We start from the raw sequence: 24,789 nt of genomic DNA, 5'->3' as shown, positions 1-24,789 counted from the left end.
GGTTGGTGGGGGGTGCTGGGGGGGGGGGGGGGGGGGGGGGAGGGCAGGGACCCTTCCATAGTGCTTGTGGGGTTCGGAGGTGCGCATCGGGGGCTTCGGAGATCAGGACGCCATTTAAATATCCTGATATGGATAGAGGATTGGCTGACTGGTAGAAGGCCGAGAGTAGGGAATAAAGGGGTCTTTTTCAGGCTGATCGCCGGTGACTAATGGTGTACCTCAGGGGTCGGTGTTGAGACCACAACTTTTCACAATATACATTAACGATCTGGATGAAGGGACTAAAGGCGCTATTGCTAAGTTTGCAGATGATACAAAGATATGCGGAGGACAGGTAGTATTGAGGAAGGAAATATAAGGGTAGTATTGAGGAAGCAGGGGAGCCGCAGAAGGACTTGGGTAGGCTGGGTGAGTGGCAAAAAAGTGGCAGATGGAATACAATGTAGAAAAGTCTGAGGTTATGCACTTTGGTGGGAAGAATGGAGGCATTTTCGAGATGGGAATAGGCTTAGGAAATCAGAAACAAAAGGGATTTAGGAGTCTTAGTTCAAGGGTCTCTTAAGGTTAACGTGCAGGTTCAGTTGGCAGTTAGGAAGGCAAATGCAATGTTAGCATTCATGTCGAGAGGGCTAGAATACAAGAGCAGGGTTGTACCTCTTCAGGCTGTATAAGGCTCTGGTCAGACCCTATTTGGAGTACTGTGAGCGGTTTTGGGCCCTATATTTAAGGAAAAATGTGCTGGCCTTGGAAACGATCCAGAGACGGTTCACAAGACTGATCCCTGGAATGAAGAGTTTGTCATATGGGGAGCAATTGAGGTCTCAAGGTCCGCACTTGTTGGAGTTTAGAAGGATGAGGGGGATCTTATTGAAACTTACTGGATACTGAGAGGTTTAGATAGAGTGGACGTGGAGAGGTTGTTTCCACTAGTAGGAAAATCTAGAACCAGAGGACACAGCCTCAGACTGAAGGGACGGTCCGTTAAAACTGAAATGAGGAGGAATTTCTTCATCCAGAGAGTGGAACTCTTTGCCGCAGAAGGCTGTTGAGGCCAAATCAGTGAGTGTCTTTAAGACAGAGATAGGTAGGTTCTTGATAAATAAGGGGCTCAGGGGTTATGGGGTGAAGCAGGAGAATGGGGATGAGAAACATATCAACCATGAATGAATGGCGGAGCAGACTCAATGGGATGAATGGCCTAATTCTATTCCTATGTCTTAAGGTTTTATGTGCGGCCTCAGCTGTGCATTTACCTGCTGAGGCCCCTTATTTAATGTGAGTGGCTTTGTATAGTCATGTGTTTCTCGGCGCTGCGAGCGCCGGGAAACACACAGATAAACACACTCGCTATGAGACTTTATTCCCATTTAGTTGAATCACGCCCAAAGTCTTCAGCAATTTGTATAGGAATATGAAACGACTGGATACCTTTGATGAAAATCGTTAAATTTATATCTACATCAATTGTCCTTAGTCTGATGTTCCCATTTACACGGCTGTATCTTCAATTGAAAATTTTAAATTACGCTGTTAACTAAGCCATACGAATGTCGCAAAACTCCCATTTGCATCGCTCTGCTGTAAACCAATATTACCTTACTCACCGAGGAATTTTGTAAAATGTGATATTGTTGGTTTCACATCCTGATAAGTAGGGTCTGAAATAAATGGAGCATGAATTAAATGTTAAGCAAAGGACCACGGAAAGTGAGACTTATTAAAGAAAACGGCAGAATCGAAACTTAATTCCGGTGCAATAGAGGGATCATTTCAAGTTTGGAATCTGATTCTTCGCAGAGAGGCCTGGATTTGCTCTTTATAAGAGCAATCCAATTGACTGCCTGTCTCTGGCTCTCCCACCAATTAGAATCATAGAATTTACAGTGCAGGAGGCCATTCGGCCCATCGAGTCTGCACCGGCCCTTGGAAAGAGCACCCTACCCAATTCCACACCTTCACCCTATCCTTGTAACACAGTAACCCCACCCAACCTTTTTGGACACTAAGGGCAATTTAGCATGAACAATCCACCTAACCTGCACAGCTTTGGACTGTGGGAGGAAACCGGAGCACCCGGCAGAAACCCACGCAGACACGGGGAGAACATGCAGACTTCCCACAGACAGTAACCCAAGCCGGGAATCGAACCTGGGACCTTGGAGCTGTGAAGCAACTGTGCTAACTAACCACCATGCTACCGTGCTGTCCAATTAGGGAGGAGGGCCGGATGACATGTCCATTCTGCCATTAAAGCGGTTGCACCCCTGAAAGGCTCAATGGAGAGAGTCAAGAAGTGCTAGGAGGCACAAGGGTCGCCGATTCGGGAGATGGAGAGGGTGATGTCTGACCATAGTGATCGGGTGGTACGTTGGAGGCGGAGGTGAGGCTTCTGGGGGAGCCTTGTAAATCGTTAAGAGCAAAGGTAGAGGAGCGGGAGAACAGATCTAGAAGACAGAACCTACGTATCGTCAACCTCCCTGAAGGTTGGAAGGCACAAGTGCTAAGGGTTACGTCTCGAGGATGATGGTGGGGCTGCTGGCGGAGGGGGTGCTGGACAAAGCCCCAGAGGTGGATAGAGCGCCCAGGACTCTAAAGCAGAAGCCAAGAGCGGGGGAGCCGCCGCGGGCGATGATTATAAGGCTCCACAGGTTTGTGGAGAAGGAAAAGATCTTGGCGTGGGCCAGGGAGAAATGGAACTTCAAATGGAAGGGGAACAGGGCCAGGTGGTTCTCTATCGACAGCAGATCAGATTTGGGGTGCGGTACCTGGCAAAAACTATGGGTAACTTTTGAATGCTGAGAGAACTATTTTGAAACCCCAGAGGAGGCCAATTACTTTATTAAAGAGCATAAACTGGGGAAGAACTGAACTTTGATGGGAGTTAGAGGAGCTGGCACAACGGAGTTCGGAGAACGTGGGTAGTGTGGGAGTTGGAGGGTTGTGGTAGTTACCACTAGCTGTAGTATATGTATTACGTTAAGACACATATACTAGAGGTACATGGGTAAATCCCTGCCTGCTGGCTCCGCCCAGTAGGTGGCGTATAAATGTGTGTGCTCGCTGGTGCTGCAGCCATTCTGGTAGCAGCTACAGGAGGCACATCTTTGCTCAATAAACCCTCGATTATTCCACTACTCTCGTCTTTGTGGTAATTGATAGTGCATCAAGGAAATGAGGCTTTTCTTTTTTCTCAGGTGGGGAGATTTCATTGTGGTGACTGTGGTTGTGTTTATATTTTGCAGGAGGTGACCTGTGGTTTTGATGGGAGGGATTCTCCGACCCCACGCCGGGTCGGAGAATCGCTGGGGGCTGGCGCGAATGCCGCCCCCGCCGTGTCCCGAAGTCTCCTCCACCAGAGATTCGGCGGGGGCGGGAATCGCACCACGCCAGTCGGCAGACCCACCCCCGCCGATTCTCCGGCCCGCGATGGGCTGAAGTCCCGCTGCTGGAATGCCTGTCCCGCCAGCGTGGATTAAACCACCTTTTGAACGGAGGGACAAGGCGGCGCGGGCAGGCTTCAGAGTCCTGGGGGGGGCGTGGGGCGATCTGGCCCCGGGGGGGGTGCTCCCACGGTGGCCTGGCCCGCGATCGGGGCCCACCGATCCGCGGGCGGGCCTGTGCCGTGGGGGCACACTTTTTCTTACGCCTTCGCCATGGTCTTCACTATGGCAGAGGCAGAAGAGACCCCCTCCCCTGCGCATGCGCAGGGGTGACGTCAGCAGCCGCTGACGCTCCCGCGTATGCGCCGACCCGCGTCGCCCGGCGTAGACCTTTCGGCCCCGGCTGGCGTGGCACCAAAGGCCTTTCCCACCAGCCGGTGGAGCGCAAACCACTCTGGCGCGGGCCTAGCCCCTCAAGGTGAGGGTTTGGCCCCTAAAGATGCGGAGACTTCCGCACCTTTGGGGCGCCCCGACCCCGGAGTGGTTCCCGCCATTCCATTACGCCGGAACCCCCCGCCCCGCCGTGCCGGGGAGAATCCCGCCCGATGTCTTTGTTTGGGTGAGGAGGGGGAGGTCCACAGGGAGCTTACACAGCTCAAGGAGGAAAGGGTGGGGCAAGGGGTAGGTAGATAGTGTGGTGATATGCGCAGCGGCATATCTATGTATAACTGTACATAGTTGCACCAATGTATATATTTGTATATAACAGCACCAGTGTACATAGCCGCTGACCAATACCGGTAGGGACAGTCATGACCTTCTGCCAGCAGATGGCACCAAACACCCATACAGACATATATATACCGAAGGACGAGATGGGGGCATTTGGCAGTCGCACGGACAAGGGGACAGTCACCTCCCTCCTTAGTTTCACAGTAACGTAGACTGAATAGTTTGTACTCAGAAATGCATGGTTGCCTTCCAGCATATCGAGAATAAATACATATAGCAATCATATCTTCATGTTCTATGTGTACTTCATGATAAGGAAGCCATCGAACACACCAAATAGGAGGAGCTATCGGGCAGCTAATGCGGGTGAAAGGAAGTGAGGTGGGGGAGGTGGCCGCGAGAGTTGGCTGAGGGGGAGGGGGAAGGGGGGAGAGTGGGGAAGGGAGATCCGATGTGGCAGGGTTGGAGGAGAAGCGTGGTCATGGATGGAGATGGGCCGGTTTAGGTTGAAATGAAAGGGAACAGAATCGGTGGGGGAGGATGGCGGACAGTAGAGGGTAGTGGAGGTGCAAGCCTCCTGTAAGGCTCATGTGGTAGTCACCACTAAGTAGTATTACATGTATTACGTAAGGCCGTATAATAGAGGTACATGGGTAAATTCCTGCCTGCTGGCTCCGCCCAATAGGCGGCGTATAAATGTGTGCGCTCGCCATTCTGCTGCAGCCATTCTGGTTCCAGCTACAGGAGGCACAACATCTTTGCTCAATGAAGCCTCGATTATTCCACTGCTCTCGTCTTTGTGGTAATTGATAGTGCATCAGCTCATAACATGGAATGTGCAGGGGCCGGTGTTTTCACACCTGAGTGGTTTGAAGGCGGGGGTGGCCTTTCTGCAGGAGAGGCACCTCCAGGTGAGGGATCAGGTTAGGTTGAGAAAGGGATGGGTGAGTCAGGTATTTCACTCAGGGTTTGACTCAAAGTCACGGGGAGTGGTCATTCTGTTGTGCAAAAGGACGGGGTTTGTAAATGCCAAGGAATTGCGGGCAAAGTGGGGGATACGTAATGGTGAGTGGGATGTTGGAGGGGACACGGTGGTGCTGGTGAACGTATATGCACCGAATTGGGAGGATGTGGGGTTCATGAGGGGGCTGCTGGGAGCAATTCCAGAATTGATTATGCAGCAGTTGATTATGGGAGGGGATTTAAATTGTGTGCTGGAGCCAAGGGTGGACAGGTCGAGCCCCAGGCCAATGGGAAGGCTGCGGATGGTTAAGGAGCTGGGAGGGTTTATGGAAAGGATGGGTATGGTGGACCCGTGGAAGTTTAAGAACTCCTTCTCGCATGTGTACGAGATATACTCCAGGATCGATTTTCCTTGTGGTGAACTGTGAGGTGCTGGTCGGGGTGATGGGAGCAGAATATGCACAAATTGTAATCTCAGACCACGCGCTGCACTGGCTGGAGGTTCGATTTAGCTTGACGCAGGAACAGAGGCCGGGATGGAGACTAAACTCGGGCTGTTAGCGGAATGGGGGGTTCTGGTCGGTGATTAAGGATTACGTGGAGTTGAACCAAAATGTGGAGGTATTGGTCGCCACATTCCGGGAGGCATTGAAGGCAGTGGTTCGGGGAGAAATTATCTTGTCAAGGCGCATGTGGATAGGAAGAGGAGAGAGGAGCACGAATTATTGGGTGAGATAGCTGAGGTGAATAGGGAGTATTCGAGGGCCCTCACCATGGAGGGATTGGCGGAGAAGTTACAGGGGCAGTTCGATAGACTGACAATGGGCAGGACTGTTTGGCAGCTATGGAGGGTGAGGAAGGTGCAGTATGAATATGGAGAGAAGGCGAGCTGCATGCTACCCCATCAGCTATGGAGGCAGGCCGCGTCCAGAGAAATCCTGAGGGACCGACAGGGAAGGGAGAGGTACTATTGTAGCCGGGGAGGATGAAGAGATTAGGGAGTATTATGAGGAATTGTACAGTGCCAACCGGGGGGTGAGGGGTGGGGGGGTGAGGAAGGGGATATGGGTGGGGGGGGGGGGGGGGGCGGTGAGGAAGGGGATATGGGTGGTTTCTGGATGGGCTGGAATTCCCATGGCTGGATGAGGAGAGGAAACAGGCACTAGAGGAGCCTTTACGGTTGAGAGAGGTAATGGAAAGTGTAAGAGGGATCAAGTCGGGGAAGGCCCCGGGCCGGACAGTTAGAACAAAGAAAATTACAGCACAGGAACAGGCCCTTCGGCCCTCCAAGCCTCCTCATCCTTCTGTAGTGTGGCGACCAGAATTGAACACTATATTCCAAGTGCAGCTTAACTAAGGTTCTATAAAGCTGCAACATGACTTGCCAATGTTTTCACTAAATGCCCCGGCCAATGAAGGCAAGCATGCTGTATGCCTTCTTGACTAACTTCTCCACCTGAGATGCCACTTTCAGTGACCTATGTACCTGTACACTCAGATCCCTCTGCCTATCAATACGCTTAAGGGTTCTGCCATTTACTGTATATTTCCCATCTGTAATAGACCTTCCAAAATGCATTACCTCACACTTGTCCGGATTAAATTCCAACTGCCATCTCTCCGTCAAGTCTCCAACCGATCCATATCTGCTGTATTCTCTGACGGTCCTTGTTACCCTCCTTAAACAAAGGAGCACGGTAGCATTGTGGATAGCACAATTGCTTCACAGCTCCAGGGTCCCAGGTTCGATTCCGGCTTGGGTCACTGTCTGTGCGGAGTCTGCACATCCTCCCCGTGTGTGCGTGGGTTTCCTCCCGGTTTCCTCCCACAGTCCAAAGGTGTGCAGGTTAGGTGGATTGGCTATGATAAATTTCCCTTTGTGTCCAAAATTGCACTTAGTGTTGGGTGGGGTTACGGGATAGGGTGGAAGTGTTGACCTTGGGTAGGGTGTTCTTTCCAAGAGCTGGTGCAGACTCGATGGGCCGAATGGCCTCCTTCGGCACTGTAAATTCTATGATCACTATCCGCAATTCTACCAACCTTTGTGTCGCCCGCAAACTTACTAATCAAGGAGAAAATGCTGGAAAATCTCAGCAGGTCTAAGATTCTAAGGTCTAAGACCTGCTGAGATTTTCCAGCATTTTCTCTATAAGGGGCTGGTTTAGCACAGTGGGCTAAACAGCTGGCTTGTAATGCAGAACAAGGCAGCAGCACAGGTTCAATTCCCGTACTGGCCTCCCCGAACAGGCGCCAGAATGTGAAGACTAGGGGCTTTTCACAGTAACTTCATTGAAGCCTACTTGTGACAATAAGGGATTATTATTATTATTTTGTATCAGATTCCAGCATCCGCAGTAATTTGCTTTTAACTTACTAATCAAACCAGTTACATTTTCCTCCAAATCATTTATATATATTACAAACAGCAAGGGCCCCTGCACTGATCCCCGAGGAACACCACTAGTCACAGACCTCCATTCAGAAATGCAGCCTTCTATAACCAAGCCAGTTCTGTATCCATCATGCCAGTTCACCTCTGATCCCTTGTAACTTCACCTTCTGTACCAATCTACCATGAGGGACCTTGTCAAAGATCTTACTGAAGTAATTACCCTAATTAATCACCTTCATCACTTCCTCAAAAAACTCGATCAAGTTAGTGAGACACGACCTCCCATTCACCAAGCCATATTGCCTCGCACTAATACGTCCACTTATTTTCAAGTGGGAATAAATTCTGTCTCAAAGCATTCTCTCCAATAATTTTCCTACACTGACGTATGTCTCATCGGCCTGTAATTACCTGGATTATCCTTGTTACCCTCCTTAAACAAAGGAACACCATTGGCTATTCTCCAATCTTCTGGGACCTCCCTTGTAGCCAGTGAGGATTTCTCTCAAGGCCCCAGCAATTTCCTCCCTTGCCTCTATCAGTATTCTGGGGCATGTCCCATCAGGCCCTGGGGACTTGTCTACCTTAATGTTTTTCAAGACCCCAATACCTCTTCCTTTTTGATCTCAAACTACACACTGTTCCCCAGACTCATCATTCACCGAGTCCTTGGCCGGGATTCTCCGAGCCCATGCCGTGTCGGCGAATCGGCGGGGGACGCGAGAATCCCACCACGTCAGGCTGCCGATTCTCCGCCGGGGGCCTATTTCAGCGGCCCCCGGCTGCCTGCTGCGGTGCCGGTCGTGGGCTGCTGAAATAGGTCCCCAATGCGATTCTCCGCGCGCAACAGGCTAAACTCCCGCCGAGTTCCGCCGGCGTGGTTCAGACCTGGTACCACCCGGCTGGAGCCCAGACCCGCGGCCGATGTGGACGTCCTGGTGGGGTGGGTTCTGACTCCGGGGGGGCCAGGTCCGCGATCGGGGGGCTTCCGATCAGCGGGCGGCTGCGATCTGGAGGGGGCCTACCTCCTGCCACGCGGGCCAGCTGTTCGGTCACCGACATGTTGCTCTGCGCTGGCGCAAGACGGCAACCACGAGCTGGCGCGGAGACGGCCATGGCGCCCATGCGCGGACCCGCGCCAGCTGTGTAGGGCCGGCTTTCGGCACCGGAGCAGCGCACAGCACTCCTGCGCCGTTCTAGCCCCCGAAGAAGAGGAGAATTACTGGGCCTGGAGGCCCGTTGATGCCGACGTCGCTTGCGCCGGTTTTGACGCTGGCATTAATACTTGGCCACGATATCAGTGAATCCCAGCCCTTCTCTTTGATGAATACTGACACAAAGTACTCATTTAATACCTCACCCATTTCCTCTGGCTCCGTACATCGCTTCCCTCCCCTGTCCTTGAGTGGGTCAACCCTCTCCCTGGCTACCCTCTTGCTCTTTATATATGTATAAAACGCCTTGGGATTTTCCTTAATTCTGCTGGCAATGACTTTTTGTGATCCCTTTTAGCCCTCCTGATTCCTTGCTTAAGTTTCTTTCTACTTTCCTTGTATTCCACACTTGCTTCGTATGTTCTCAGCCTCCTTGCCTTAACAAATGCTTCCTTTTTCTTTTTGACTAGGCTCACAATATCTCTCGTTATCCGTGGTTCCCGAAACACATCATGCTTATCCTTCATCGTTATAGGAATGTTCTGGTCCTGAATTCCTATCAACTTACACTTGAAGGCCTCCCACATGCCAGATATAGATTTGCCCACAAACATCGGGAACAGCAGAGGTGCCGTTATCAACAACCCCAGACTGGTGCCCCTACACAAAGCTGCCTCCATCCGCTCCCAAACTGACCCCGCCCCCACCACCCACTTCCTTATCATGGCTATGTCAGCCGCCCAGTAATAATTACTGAAATTCGGCATCGCATGCAACCCCCCACCCCCGATTCCGCTCGAGCATCACCTTCTTCACTCGCGGGGACTTACCCGCCCACACAAAGCCCAGGATGATTTTATTAAGCCTCTTAAAAAAGGACCACGGGATGAAAATTGGGAGACATTGAAATACGATCAAAAATCTCGGTAGGACCGTCATTTTGGCTGTCTGCACTCTCCCAGCTAACGACAGCGGGACGCATCCCATCTCCGAAAGTCGCCCCTCATCTGTTCAATCAACCGGGACAAGTTCAACTTGTGTAAGCGGCCGCAGTCGCGCGCCACTTGTATCCCTAAGTACCTGAAACTGTCCCCCACTAACCTAAACGGCAGCTCCCTCAGCCGACCCTCCTGACCCATCGCCTGGACTACAAACATCTCACTCTTTGTCATATTCAGTTTATACCCGAAAACCGTCCAAATTCTCCCAAAATCACCATAATTTCGCCCATCCCTGCCCCAGGATCTGATACGTATAAGAGCAGGTCGTCCGCGTACAACGAGACTCTATGTTCCACCCCCGCGCCCCCCCCCCCCCCCCCCGAACCAGCCCCTTGAGCAATGGGGAAAGGGGGCACCCCTGTCTTGTCCCCCAGTACAGTCTAAAATAGTCCGAGGTTGTCCTATTCGTCCTTACACTGGCCTCCGATAGACAGGAGGTATGCGGTGACCCCGGGGGTGGAGCTCTTAAGGGAACGTTGGAAGCTGCAGGCGGAGTTCGGGGTGTTGTCCATAGGTAACCCTATCAGTTCCTTTGTCATTGCTGGCACCCTACCTGTTTTTGAACACGACCGGTCCAGGCCGGGATCGATGACTGTGTTAAAATCCCCTCCCATAACCAACTTGTGCGAGTCCAGGTCAGGTATCTTCCCCAGCAACCTCTTTATAAATTCCACGTCAGTGAATTTCGTTCAGTAAGTTGGTCACACCACAGATTAGGATTGGTGAGGGAGACAGGGAATGGGTGACCAAAAGGCTGAGAAAGAGCAGGAAGGCAGTGCAGGTGTCCCCTGCGGTCATCTCCCTCCAAAACAAGTATACCGTTTTGGATACTGTTGGGGGAGATGACTCACCAGGGGAAGGCACTAGTAGCCAGGCTCATGGCACCGTGGCTGGCTCGCGGCACAGAAGGGCGGGAAAAAGACTGGCAGGGCTATAGTCACAGGGGATTCAATCGTAAGGGGAGTAGACAGGCGTTTCTGTGGTCAAAAACGAGACTCCCGATTGGTATGTTGCCTCCCGGGTGCACGGGTTAGAGATGTCTCAGATCGGCTGCAGGACATACTGAAGGGGGAGGGTGAACAGCCAGTTGTCGTGGTGCATATAGGTACCAACGATATAGGTAAAAAATGGGATGAGGTCCTACAATCAGAATTTAGGGAGTTTGGAGATAAGTTAAAAAGTAGGACATCAAAGGTCTCAGGATTGCTACCAGTGCCACGAGACAATCAGAGTAGAAATTCAAGAATAGTCAGAATGAATACGTGGCTTGGGAGATGGTGCAGGAGGGAGGAGTTCAGATTTTTGGGACATTGGAACCGGTTCTGGGGGCGGTAGGTCCATTACAAATCGGATGGTCTACACCTGGGCAGGACTGGAACCAATGTCCTAGGGGGTACTTTTGCTAACACTGTTGGGAAGGTTTTAAACTAATGTGGAGAGGGATAGGAACCAGATTAGGAAGTTAGAGGTCAGTAAAGAGGCAGCAACTAAAGCCAGTAAGGTACTAGATAATAAACTCATTGTGACTAAGGGGAAGAGTAGACAGGGAAGAGATGATGAACGCAAAGGGACAGGTGGTCTGAGGTGCATTTGTTTCAATGCGAGAAGTGCAGCAGGTAAGGCAGATGAATTTAGGGCTTGGATTAGTACCTGGGAATATGATGTTAATGGTATTACTGAGACTTGGTTGAGGGAAGGGCAAGATTAGCAACTAAATATCCCAGGGTATAGATGCTTCAGGAGGGATAGAGAGGGAGGTAAAAGGGGTGGAGGAGTTGCATTACTGGTCAGAGATGATATCACAGCTGTGATTAAGGAGGGCACTATGGAGGATTCGAGCACTGAGGCAATATGGGTAGAGCTAAGAAATAGGAAGGGTGCAGTAACATTGTTGGGACTTTACTACAGGCCTCCCAAAAGTGAGTGTGAAGTAGAGATACAAATATGTCGACAGATTATAGAAAAATGTAGGAGCAATAGGATGGTCGTGATAGGAGATTTTAACTTCCCCAACATTGAATGGGACTCATGTAGTGTTGGAGGCGTAGATGGAGCAGAATTTGTAAGGATCATTCAGGAGAGTTTTTTAGAGCAGTATGTAAATGGTCCAACTCGGGAAGGGGCCATACTGGACCTGGTATTGGGGAATGATCCCGGCCAGGTGGTTGAAGTTTCAGTCGGTGATTACTTTGGGAATAGCGATCACAATTCCGTAAGTTTTAGAATACTCATGGACAAACACGAAAGTGGTCCTAAAGCAAGAGTGCTAAATTGGGAAAAGGCAATAACAAAATTCGGCATGAGCTAGGGAATGTGGATTGGGAGCAGCTGTTTAAGGGTAAATCCACATTTGAAATGTGGGAATCTTTTAAAGAAAGGTTGATTAGAGTGCAGGACAGACATGTCCCTGTGAAAATGAGGGATAGAAATGGCAAGATTAGGAAACCATGGATGACGGGTGGAATTGTGAGGCTAGTTAAGATAAAAAAGGAAGCATACATAAGACCTAGGCGACTTAAAACTGATGAAGCTTTGGAGGAATATCGGGAAAGTAGGACAAATCTCAAACGCGCAATAAAGAGGGCTAAAAGGGGTCATGAAATATCTTTGGCTAACAGGGTTAAGGAAAATCCCAAAGCCTTTTATTCGTATATGAGGAGCAAGAGGGTAACTAGAGAAAGGATTGGCCCACTCAGAGACAAAAGAGGGAATTTATGCGTGGAGTCAGAGGAAATGGGTGAGATTCTTAATGAGTACTTTGCATCGGTATTCACCAAGGAGAGGGACATGACGGATGTTGAGGTTAGGGATGGATGTTTAAATACTCTAGGTCAAGTCGGCATAAGGAAGGGGGAAGTTTTGGGTATTCTAAAAGGCATTAAGGTGGACAAGTCCCCAGGTCTGGATGGGATCTATCCCAGGTTACTGAGGGAAGCGAGGGACAAAATAGCTGGGGCCTTAACAGATATCTTTGCAGCATCCTTGAGCACAGGTGAGGTCCCAGAGGACTGGAGAATTGTTAATGTTGTCCCTTTGTTTAAGAAGGGTAGCAGGGATAATCCAGGGAATTATAGACCTGTGAGCTTGACGTCAGTGGTAGGCAAACATTTGGGGAAGATACTGAGGGATAGGATCTACTCACATTTGGAAGAAAATAGACTTATCAGTGATAGGCAGCATGGTTTTGTGCAGGGAAGGTCATGTCTTACAAACCTAATAGAATTCTTTGAGGAAGTGACAAAGTTAATTGATGAGGGAAGGGCTGTAGATGTCATATACATGGACTTCAGTAAGACATTTGATAAAGTTTCCCATGGCAGGTTGATGAAAAAAGTGAAGTCGCATGGGGTTCAGGGTGTACTAGCTAGATGGATAAAGAACTGGCTGGGCAACAGGAGACAGAGAGTAGTGGTGGAAGGGAGTGTCTCAAAATGGAGAAGGGTGACTAGTGGTGTTCCACAGGGATCCATGCTCGGACCACTGTTTTTTGTGATATACATAATTGATCTGGATGAAGGTGGTCTGATTAGCAAGTTTGCAGATGATACTAAGATTGGTGGAGTTGCAGATAGCGAGGGGGACTGTCAGAGAATACAGCAAAATATAGATAGATTGGAGAGTTGGGCAGAGAAATGGCAAATGCAAGGTGATGCATTTTGGAAGATCCAATTCAAGAGCGGACTATATGATCAATGGAAGAGTCCTGGGGAAAATTGATGTACAGAGAGATCTGGGAGTTCAGGTCCATTGTACCCTGAAGGTGGCAACGCAGATCGATAGAGTGGTCAAGAAGGCATACAGCATGCTTGCCTTCATCGGACGGGGTACTGAGTACAAGAGTTGGCAGGTCATGTTACAGTTGTATAGGACTTTGGTTAGGCCACATTTGGAATATTGGGTGCAGTTCTGGTCGCCACATTACCAGAAGGATGTGGATGCTTTAGAGAGGGTGCAGAGGAGGTTCACCAGGATGTTGCTAGCTATGAAGAAAGGTTGAGTAGATTAGGATTGTTTTCGTTGGAAAGACGGAGGTTGAGGGGGGACCTGATTGAGGTCTACAAAATTATCAGAGGTATGGACAGGGTGGATGGCAACAAGCTTTTTCCAAGAGTGGGGGTGTCAATTACAAGGTCATGATTTCAAGGTGAGAGGGGGAAAGTTTAAGGGAGATGTGCGTGAAAAGTTTTTTACGCAGAGGGTGGTGGATGCCTGGAACGCTTTGCCAGCGGAGGTGGTAGAGGCGGGCACGATAGCATCATTTAATATGTATCTAGACAGATATATGAAAGGGCGGGGAACAGAGGGAAGTAGGGTCCTTGGAAAATAGAAGACAGGTTTAGATAAAGGATCTGGATCGGCGCCGGCTGGGATGGCCGAAGGGCCTGTTCTTGTGCTGTAAATTTTCTTTGTTCTTTGTTCATCCCAATTTGGCATGTACACATTAACCAAGACTACCTTCTTCCCCTCCAGCTTACCGCTAACCATGACATAACGGCCCCCCCATCCAAAACTATACTGCCCACCTGAAATTGCACCTGCTTGTTGATCTAGATCGCAACCCCTCTAGTCTTGGTGTCCAGCCCCGAATGAAAGACCTGACTGGCCCAACCCTTCCTTAGCCTGACTTGACCCGCCACTTTCAGGTGTGTCTCCTGCAACATCACCACGTCCGCCTTCAGAGCCCTCAAATGCGCGAACACACGTGCGCTCTTGACCGGCCCGTTCAACCCTCTAACATTCCAGATGATCAGCCTAGTTGGGGGGCACCATGCACCCCCCAATCAGCCATCCCCTTTCCTGGGCCCGCCACCAGCCCATGCACCGCGCCTCCATCGGCCCACCTCCTGGCAGCCCCCATCACCGACCTACTCTCTGTCCCGAAACCTAAGTCCCTCCCTCGTCAGCAGAGTAACTCTCCCCTCCCCCCCCCCCCCCCCCCCCCCCCCCCCAGCAACAACACTTTGTAACCTAACCCCCTACCATAGAATAATCATATGCACACCCCCCACTTTGCTTCCGTAGACTAGCTCACCCAGCTAGCCTGGTGGCCCTCGCCTCCGGCGCCAAGTCTCCCACCCATTGTTCCCTCACTCCCCTTCCCCCCCCCCCAACAAAACCTCTTCCCTCATCAAACCGATCCCAAACAATCGCCCAATTAAACATAAGAGACAACCCAGAAAGGAAAACACACAGAAAACCTCCTCAATAGTGTAAATCAAAGTAATACAAAGTAAAAAGCCTCACAAGCCACCCCCACCAAAACACCGAAAACCCGCAAAAAACGAATAACTTTTACTTACCCCTTCTTCAACCAAACTCAAATACAGAAGAGAAACGACAATAGAAACATATAAACATCACTCAAAAAGTTGCAACTTAAAACAAAAAGTTATCTGCCTACGTATCTGTTCCTCTATCTCCTGCTGGCTGTTGGGAGGCCTATAGTAAACCCCCAACATTGTGACTACACCCTTCCTGGTCCTGATTCTACCCATATTGCCTCGCTGTATGAGCCCTCCGAAGTGTCCTCCCGCCGTACCCAGCAGAGTTTTCTACGAAATATGCGGCGGAGCTGGCACCACATCTACTGGGTATGTTTAGCGAGGCGCTGTAGAAGGGTGAGCTGGCGGAGATAATGACACAGGCGACGATCACGTTAATACCAAAGAACTTTATTGCAGTATTAATGTAAGCCTACTTATGACAATAATAAAGAAAGGGAAGGACTAGCTAGAGTGTGGGTCATGCAGGTCCACTGTTGAATACAGGTGTGCAAGTGTTGGCTATGTTAGTGGCAGGGAGGATGGAAGGTTGCGTTCTGGGGGTGGTTGCAGAGGGTCAAATGGGCTTCGTGAAGGGCAGGCAACTCTCAAGTAATATAAGGTGACTATTGAATGTGATCATACCCCGTCGAAAAGGCGGGCACCGGAGGTGGTGGTGTCTAGGGACGCGGAGAAGGCATTTGACTGGGTGGAGTGGCGGTACCCGTTCGAGGTCCTGGGAAGGTTGAGACTTGGGTGCGTCTGCTGTACGTGGCTCCGCTGGCGAATGTATGGACCAACGAGATGAGCTCACGGAGTTTTGGGTTGCATTGGGGAATGAGGTAGGGGTGTCCGCTGGCGCCGCTGTTGTTTGCGCTAGCGATAGAGCCCTTGACAATGGCCCTCAGGGGGTCAACAGAGTGGCAGGGGATTAGGAGGGGGAGTAGGGAGTGTTAAATTACTTGAAGTAATATGTGTTACTCATTTGTTTATGCCGAGAAGTTCTTAACTTTGATGATGATGAATACTCAAAGTCGTCCAGTGATGACAAATAATTTATTGAGTAACTAATCAATTAACTTGTGAGTTTGATTCTTTAATACGTTTACTAGCTATTAAATTAAACAAGATGGAATTAGATTAAACTATGAATATTATACTTGCACTCTGAGCTAACTCTACACTTCTGGGGCGTCATTCTCCGACCCCCCAGAGGGTCGGAGAATGGCCGTTGGCCACCGTGAATCCCGCCCCCGCCGGTTGCCGAAGTCTCCGAAGGGAGAAAAGTCGGCGGGGCGTTAATGTCGCCGCTGCCGTCGGAGAATGTCACGGGTTTGCGCAAGGCAGCCGATTTTCGGCCTGCCGATATTCCCCCTTCCGGATGGGCCGAAGTCCCGTCGACGTGATGACCGTTCACGTCGACGTGAATCAAACCTCCTTTTCATCGGCGTGACCCTGTGCTCCAGGTTCACGCCGACCAGCGTGGAGGTGAGTGACGGCCTGGGGGGTTGGCTCTGGGCAGGGCGATGGCGTGGCCGCAGTCTGAATGCGTGAGGAAAGGTGTGTCTCGGGTAGTGTGTGTATGTGTGCGGCGGGGGGGTGGTTAGAATAGGCTGGGCTCCGGGGGAGTGCCGGGAGGGGGTCCGTGCCGGGGTGGAGGTTGGGGGGGGGGGGGTCCGTGCCGGGTTGGAGGTTGGGGGGGGGGGGTCCGTGCCGGGGATGGGGATGGGGGGGGGTCCGTGCCGGGGAGGGGGATGGGGGGGGTCCGTGCCGCGGTGGAGGTTGGGGGGGGGGGTCCGTGCCGGGGTGGAGGTTGGGGGGGGGGGGGTCCGTGCCGAGGAGGGGGATCCGTGCCGGGGTGGAGGTTGGGGGGGGGGGGTCCCGTGCCGGGGAGGTGGATGGGGGGGGTCCGTGCCGGGGTGGAGGTTGGGGGGGGGGGTCCGTGCCGGGGAGGGGGATGGGGGGGTCCGTGCCGGGGTGGAGGTTGGGGGGGGGGTCCGTGCCGGGGAGGGGGATGGGGTATCTGTGCCGGGGTGGAGGTTGGGGGGGGGTCCGTGCCGGGGAGGGGGATTGGGGGGCCCGTGCCGGGGTGGAGGTTGGGGGGGGGGGTCCGTGCCGGGGTGGAGGTTGGGGGGGGGGTCCGTGCCGGGGTGGAGGTTGGGGGGGGGGTCCGCGCCGGGGAGGGGGATGGGGGGTCCGTGCCGGGGAGGGGGATGGGGGGGTCCGTGACGGGGAGGGGGATGCGAGGGGCAAGTGAGTTGGTCCACCTGGCTAGGTGCCAGCCTCCAACAGTTGGACCCATGCGGTCCATGCCACCTGGCTGGGGGGAGGAGGGGATATGGGCAATGATGACATGTCGTCGTTCCCCACCCCCCCACCAGGCCGTCATGTTTTCCGATCATCCAGCCATGTTGGCCGCCGTGGCGGCAGCCGCTCATGTCTATGTTGCCCTGGATGAGGAGGAGGAGCGTGCCAGAGAGGCGGCGCAGGCTGCCGCAGAGGGACAGGCGGCAGCCGCCCAGGCTGGAGGGACACCTGACCGACAGGACGAGGAGGGGGAGGAGGACGTCGCGGCCCCACGTCAACGGAGGCACCCGAGGGCGCCCCGTGTGTACCCGGCCCCGGCAGTCATACCAGGACCTCACGGACCGGGAATGCAGGAGGAGACTCCGGATGAGGCGGGAAAACCGTGGCACACATCTGCCACCTGCTGGCACACCTGTCACCCGCGTGGCACTGGCGGGGGACACCCTCTCCCCGTGTCCGTCAAGGTTACGGTGGCCCTGAACCTTTATGCAACGGGGTCATTCCAGGCACCGAGTGGGGACCTGTCCGACATATCGCAGACATCGGTGCATCCGAGCAGTGACAGATGCCCTATATGCCATGGCGCACCGCTACATCCGCTTCCCCGTGGACCGGGCCAGCCAAGATGCCCGGGCCGTGGGCTTCTCTGCCGTGGCCGGATTCCCCATGGTCTAGGGCGCGATCAATGGGATGCACGTCGCCGTGCGGCCACCTGCAGATAACAGGGCCGTGTTCACCAATAGGAAGGGGACCTATTGGATGAACATACAGGTGGTCTGCGACCACCGCATGATGATTCTGCACGTCTGCGCCCGTTACCCAGGCAGTGTACACGACTCATACGTGTTGTCGCGGTCATCCATCCCCGGCATGTACGAGGGACGCCATCCCCGGCTGAGGGGCTGGTTGCTGGGCGACAGGGGCTACCCATTGCGATCATGGCTGATGACGCCTATACGGAGGCCACGCAATGAGGCGGAGAACCGCTACAATGATGCCCATGTAGCGACAAGGGGAGTGATAGAGAGGTGCTTTGGCGTGCTGAAGATGCGTTTCAGGTGCCTGGACCTCTCTGGGGGCGCCCTCCAGTATCGGTCAGATAGGGTCGGGCCCAGCAGAGGGGCGATGTGCCGCAGGCAGAGGAGGGCGGAGTGGAGGAGCAGCAGGAAGAGGCGCAGTCCTCCCAGATGAGGGGGATGGGGGTAATGGTCAGGGCAGACGGGGTAGACACAGGCGGGTGGCTGTCCACCATTACCGGCTGGCCCAGCGGGCACGGGACAGACTGATAGACGCCCGCTTCACTGACTAGATGGGCGTGGGAATCGGGTAGTATGGCCACAGACCGCACACCATGGCAACAGCCGACCACCCACACCCCCTACCCATCCACCCACCAAGCACCCTCACCCCCCTCCCCAACCCCACCCACCCCACCCGCATGCACACCACCCCCCCCCCCCCATTGCCGATCCACCTGCGGCACAACGGCCGGGCTCTCAGTTGCGGGTGGACGCGTGTCTATTGCAGGCCATGGAGGATGATGACAACCCGCCCTGCGGTGAGCTTCTGGCTCTACATCGTTGGACTATGTCTGACCCATGGCCACAGTACCACCATCCACCCGGACCATCCCTGCATGCGGCTGTGACACTGCAGCGCACGGTCCCGTCCTCTGCCCGGGGGATGTTGATGGCGGCCCAGGGGGAAGGGGGCAGATTCACCTGGGGCTGAGGTAAGACCACCCCCCACACACACACTTGTGCTCAACGTACATGACACCCCCGCACGCTTTGGACAGAGCACAAAGGCAGCTTCTGTAGGTGTAACATTGACTTTAATAACCAAAGGAGTTCATGCACGTGCCCTAGCCCGTGCCAACTTACTCAGTGTCTAATTGTTTGGCCTTACGGGCCCTTTGACTACGTCTACGTGGTTCCCCAGACGGTACAGCAGAACTGGAGGTGGACTCCTGTGATTCCTGCCCTCTGACACTGGATCCCTTTGGCGGCCGTTTCCTGGGGCGTCCTGGCCTAGATGGGCCAGGCTGCGGGCCCGGGCGACTGGGATGGCGAGCTGCCAGCCTGTCCTGCCCGTTGCCCACCCGATGCACCTGGGACGGAAGGGGGGGAGTCCGAGGTGTCGCGGTGTACCGGGACCTCCCCTACAGGGGCAGCCGGGACGGACCACACCACCTCCTCCTCCCTCGGGGTGCCCGATGGCCCCCAGGCCTCTACATGGGTGGGGGATGCGAACGGACTGGCCATCCGACGCCCCCCCGACATCTGGCGCTGCCAGTCCTGGAGGCCCGTGCTGGTATCGACAGGGGTCTGCAGGTTTGCAGCCATGGAGCCCAGGGGGTTGGCAAACCCTGTCTGTGACAGTGCGACGCCGGCTCGCACATGCCCTCAGCGATGGCCTGCAGAGACTGGGCCATGGCCTGCTGAGACTGGGCCATGGCCTGCAGAGACTAGGCTATGGCATTGAGCGCCTCTGCCATCTGGCGCTGGCACTGGCTCGTGGCCTCCTGTGAGAGGGCAGCCATTTCCTGGGCCACAGACGACGCCTGCACGGAAAGCCCCAGGCCTCGCAAACCGTTCCCATGTCTGACACCGTCGCACCCATTGCCTCCACCGCGGACGCCACCCGTACGGTGTCAGCCTGGGTGGCACGCATGACCGGGACCACTCCCAGCTCCTGGACGCGGGTGGACTCCTCCACCTGCGACCGCAGCCGCCGCAAGCCACCCGTCACCCTATTCGCTCGTCTCCGTGTCGGTGGTTGCATCGGATCTATGTGTGGGTGTGGTAACTCCAGGAACCCGGGATCCATCTGGGCGGCAGATGTTCGCTTGGCCTGGGCTGCCCTCCGACCGCCCGGTCCCTCTGCTGCTCCTACCTCCACCTGCTGTACCGGGACGGCTGTGTTGTGCGCACCAGTGAGTGTACCAGACGCCTCATCACGAAAGTGCCCAACCGTGGTGAGTGTTTCTGCGATGGTGGAGGGTGTTGGTGACAGCAGTGGCGTTGTGTCGTGCTCTTCGTCCCACTCTGAGTCCATGGCACTTTTGGGGTGGGATGTGACGGGGGCCTGTGGCTGCCCCCCTCATCGCTGGGTGGTCGCTCCCGCACGTGACGGGGGGTGTCGTCTCCCTGTTGCTCCAGGTCTCTCCGTCTCCCGTGGTGTGCGAGGGGCATCCTGCGGGCGTCGCATGCTGGAGGGTCCGGGTCTCTCCGTCTCCCGTGGTCTCCGAGGGGCATCCTGCGGGCGTCGCATGCTGGTGGGTGCGGGTCTCACCGTCTCCCGTGGTCTCCGAGGGGCATCCTGCGGGCGGTGTGCATCTGCGGGGATGGGTGCCTGGACGTTTGGTCCTGCGATACACAATGAAGCATGCATGGTTAGACATCAGGCAGTGATCAGGTGATACGGGGGAGGGGGATATAGGGGAGGGGGGATATGGGGACGGGCTGTTGGTGGCTCACTTGCTCGTGGGGCCCCGACCTCTGCATCAGCAACCTCCCGGTCCTCAGGTCCGCCAGCCAGTTCCAGGGCCCTTTCCTCGTGTACGGTCAGTGGCCTCTCATCAGCGGGCCCTCCTCCAGTCCTCACATGCTCCCTATTGTTGTGTGCGCGCTTCTCCTGTGGGGGGGGGGGGGCTGGTGGCAGGGGTAAAAGGCAACAGTGTTAGGCAGGTATATGAATGCACGCCATCGGTTGCGCGTGCATTGCAGAAGTTAAGGTTAGGGCTGGATTCACTTGGGGATATGGGGGATATGGGGGAGGGGGGATATGGGGGATAGGGGGGAGGGGGGGATATGGGGAGGGGGATATGGGGGATATGGGGGAGGGGGGATATGGGGGAGGGGGGATATGGGGGAGGGGGGATATGGGGGAGGGGGGGATATGGGGAGGGGGGATATGGGGGATATGGGGGAGGGGGGATATGGGGGAGGGGGGATGTCGGGGAGGGGGGATATGGGGGATATGGGGGAGGGGGGATATGGGGGAGGGTGGATATGGGGGAGGGGGGATATGTGGGAGGGGGGATATGGGGGAGGGGGGATATGGGGAGGGGGGGGTATGGGGGATATGGGGGAGGGGGGTATGGGGGATATGGGGAGGGGGGATATGGGGGAGGGGGGATATGGGGGAGGGGGGATATGGGGGAGGGGGATATGGGGGATATGTGGGAGGGGGGATATGGGGGAGGGGGGATATGGGGAGGGGGGTATGGGGAGGGGGGATATGGGGGAGGGGGGATATGGGGGAGGGGGGATATGGGGGATATGGGGGAGGGGGGTTATGGGGGAGGGGGGATATGGGGGAGGGGGGTGATATGGGGGAGGGGGGATATGGGGGGAGGGGGGATATGGGGGAGGGGGGATATGGGGGAGGGGGGATATGGGGGAGGGGGGATATGGGGGAGGGGGGGATATGGGGAGGGGTGATATGGGGGAGGGGGTATGGGGGTGGGGGGATATGGGGGAGGGGGGATATGGGGGAGGGGGGATATGGGGAATATGGGGGAGGGGGATATGGGGGAGGGGGGATATGGGGGAGGGGGGATATGGGGAGGGGGAATATGGGGGAGGGGGATATGGGGAGGGGGGGATATGGGGGAGGGGGGATATGGGGGATATGGGGAGGGGGGATATGGGGAGGGGGATATGGGGGAGGGGGGATATGGGGGAGGGGGGATATGGGGGATATGGGGGGGGGGTTATGGGGGAGGGGGGATATGTGGGAGGGGGGATATGGGGGATATGGGGGAGGGGGGATATGGGGGAGGGGGGTATGGGGGATATGGGGAGGGGGGATATGGGGGAGGGGGGGATATGGGGGAGGGGGGATATGGGGGAGGGGGATATGGGGGATATGTGGGAGGGGGGATATGGGGGAGGGGGGATATGGGGGAGGGGGTATGGGGAAGGGGAATATGGGGGAGGGGGGATATGGGGGATATGGGGGAGGGGGGTTATGGGGAGGGGGATATGGGGGAGGGGGTGATATGGGGGAGGGGGGATATGGGGGAGGGGGGATATGGGGGAGGGGGGGATATGGGGGAGGGGGGATATGGGGGAGGGGGGATATGGGGGAGGGGGTATGGGGGTGGGGGATATGGGGGAGGGGGGATATGGGGGAGGGGGGATATGGGGGAGGGGGATATGGGGGAGGGGGGATATGGGAGAGGGGGGATATGGGGGAGGGGGGATATGGGGGAGGGGGGATATGGGGAGGGGGGGATATGGGGGAGGGGGGATATGGGGAGGGGGGATATGGGGAGGGGGGATATGGGGGAGGGGGGATATGGGGGAGGGGGATATGGGGGATATGGGGGAGGGGGGTATGGGGGAGGGGGGATATGGGGGAGGGGGGGATATGGGGGAGGGGGGATATGGGGGAGGGGGATATGGGGGAGGGGGGATATGGGGGATATGGGGGAGGGGGGATATGGGGGAGGGGGAGATATGGGGGATATGGGGAGGGGGGATATGGGGGAGGGGGGATATGTGGGATATGGGGGAGGGGGGATATGGGGAGGGGGATATGGGGGATATGGGGGAGGCTCACCCTGCCTGCTCTGACGAGGTCGTTCACCTTCTTGTGGCACTGGGTGCCTGTCCGTGGTGTTAGGGCCACAGCGGTGACGGCCTCTGCCACTTCCCTCCACAGACGCCGGCTGTGGCGTGGGGCAACTCTGCGGCCGTGCCCGGGATACAGGGCGTCCCTGCTCTGCTCCACCGCGTCCAGGAGCGCCTCCACATCGCGTGACTCGAACCTCGGGGCTGAGCGACGGCTAGCCATCCAGTCGGGTGTTCCGGTCGGGTGGGGGGGGAGCTGCGCGGCCTTATGAGCCGTCACGCCGTGCAGCGCGTATGACGCTGCACGGCGTGAACCATTGCGCAAGCGCGGATCCCGTCACGTCGCTGCTAGCCCATTTCGGGCCGGAGACTATCGGCCCATTTTTATGACGTGACGCAAGTGGGATTTGCGCCGTTTTTAGCGCTGATCGGCGGACTTTCCGCCGATAACGGAGAATTTCGCCCGAGGTATTTCACACAGAAGGTGTGGAAAGGGTTTCCCAGGCTGCCGATGTATGCCCTATTGGAACGGTTGCTGCTTACGGACAAAGAATGGGAGGGTAGGATTGGGGACATAAATGGGTGGCTGGGGGAGAAGGGGGAACGCAAGTGATGAGGATCAAGGAGAAATGGGAGATAAGTTGGAGAGTGTAGAGTGAGGCACTGCGCAGGGTGAATTCGACCTCCTCGTGTGCGAGGATATGTTTGAAGTCTTACAACACCAGGTTAAAGTCCAACAGGTTTGTTTCGATGTCACTAGCTTTCGGAGCGCTGCTCCTTCCTCAGGTGAATGAAGAGGTCTGTTCCAGAAACACATATATAGACAAATTCAAAGATGCCAAACAATGCTAGGAACGCCGTGAATCCCGCCCCCGCCGAAGTCTCCGGTACCGGAGATTGGGCGGGGGGCGGGAATCGGGCCGCGCCGGTTGGCGGGACCCCCCGTTCAATTCTCCGGCCCGGATGGGCCGAAGTCCCGCCCAGAAATTGCCTGTCCCGCCGGCGTAAATCAAACCTGGTATTTACCGGCGGGACCAGGCGGCGTGGGCGGGCTCCGGGGTCCTGGGGGGGGGGGGGGGGGGCGCGGGGCGATCTGACCCCGGGGGGGTGCCCCCACGGTGGCCTGGCCCGCAATCGGGGGCCCACCGATCCGCAGGCGGGCCTGTGCTGTGGGGGCACTCTTTCCCTTCCGCCTCCTCTATGGCCTCCACCATGGCGGAGGCGGAAGAGACTCTCCCCACTGCGCATGCGCTGGAAACTTTCAGCGGCCGCTAACGCTCCCGCGCATGCGCCGGGAAACTGTCAGCAGCCGCTGACGCTCCCGCGGATGCGCCGCATTTCCGCGCCAGCTGGCGGGGCAACAAACGCCATTTCCGCCAGCTGGCGGGGCGGAAATCCCTCCGGCGTCGGCCTAGCCCCTCAATGTTGGGGCTAGGCCGCCAAAGATGCGGAGCATTCCGCACCTTTGGGCCGGCGCAATGCCCGTCTGATTGGCGCCGTCTTTGGCGCCAGTCGGCGGACATCACGCCTGTGCCGTGGGGGCACTCTTTCCCTTCCGCCTCCGCCACGGCCTCCACCATGGCGGAGGCGGAAGAGACTCTCCCCACTGCGCATGCGCGGGAAACTGTCGGCGGCCGCTGACGCTCCCGCGCATGCGCCGCATTTCCGTGCCAGCTGGCGGGGCAACAAACGCCATTTCCGCCAGCTGGCGGGGCAACAAACGCCATTTCCGCCAGCTGGCGGGGCGGAAATCCCTCTGGCGCCGGCCTAGCCCCTCAATGTTGGGGCTCGGCCCCCAAAGATGCGGAGCATTACGCACCTTTGGGCCGGCGCGATGCCCGTCTGATTGGCGCCGTTTTTGGCACCAGTCGGCGGACATCGCGCTGTTGGGGGAGAATTTCGCCCCTAGTGCCCTCTGGCTTTATAGTGGTAGTGTCCTGTCTGGTGATTGGCTGCACTGTGTTGTGTGCTTACTGGTCATCCTGTGTGTCAATCACTACCTGTCTGCATCTCATTATAT

At 55.5% G+C, this 24,789-nt stretch overlaps 1 protein-coding gene across 1 annotated transcript in view; it reads right to left on the bottom strand.

Annotated features, from left to right (window-relative positions):
- Positions 1–24,789, bottom strand: part of LOC140422212 (cation channel sperm-associated auxiliary subunit epsilon-like) — a 289,036-nt gene that overhangs the window by 118,280 nt on the left and 145,967 nt on the right. Inside the window, exon 12 of the mRNA XM_072507255.1 lies at positions 1,605–1,658. Within this exon, the coding sequence (XP_072363356.1) occupies positions 1,605–1,658 (54 nt within the window). The remainder of the gene's footprint in view (positions 1–1,604; positions 1,659–24,789) is intronic.

This window comes from Scyliorhinus torazame, chromosome 1 (assembly GCF_047496885.1).
Source record: "Scyliorhinus torazame isolate Kashiwa2021f chromosome 1, sScyTor2.1, whole genome shotgun sequence".
Taxonomy (NCBI): Eukaryota; Metazoa; Chordata; class Chondrichthyes; order Carcharhiniformes; family Scyliorhinidae; genus Scyliorhinus; species Scyliorhinus torazame.
Note: the sequence above shows the minus strand (reverse complement) of the source record. Positions and strands in the feature narration are given on the sequence as shown.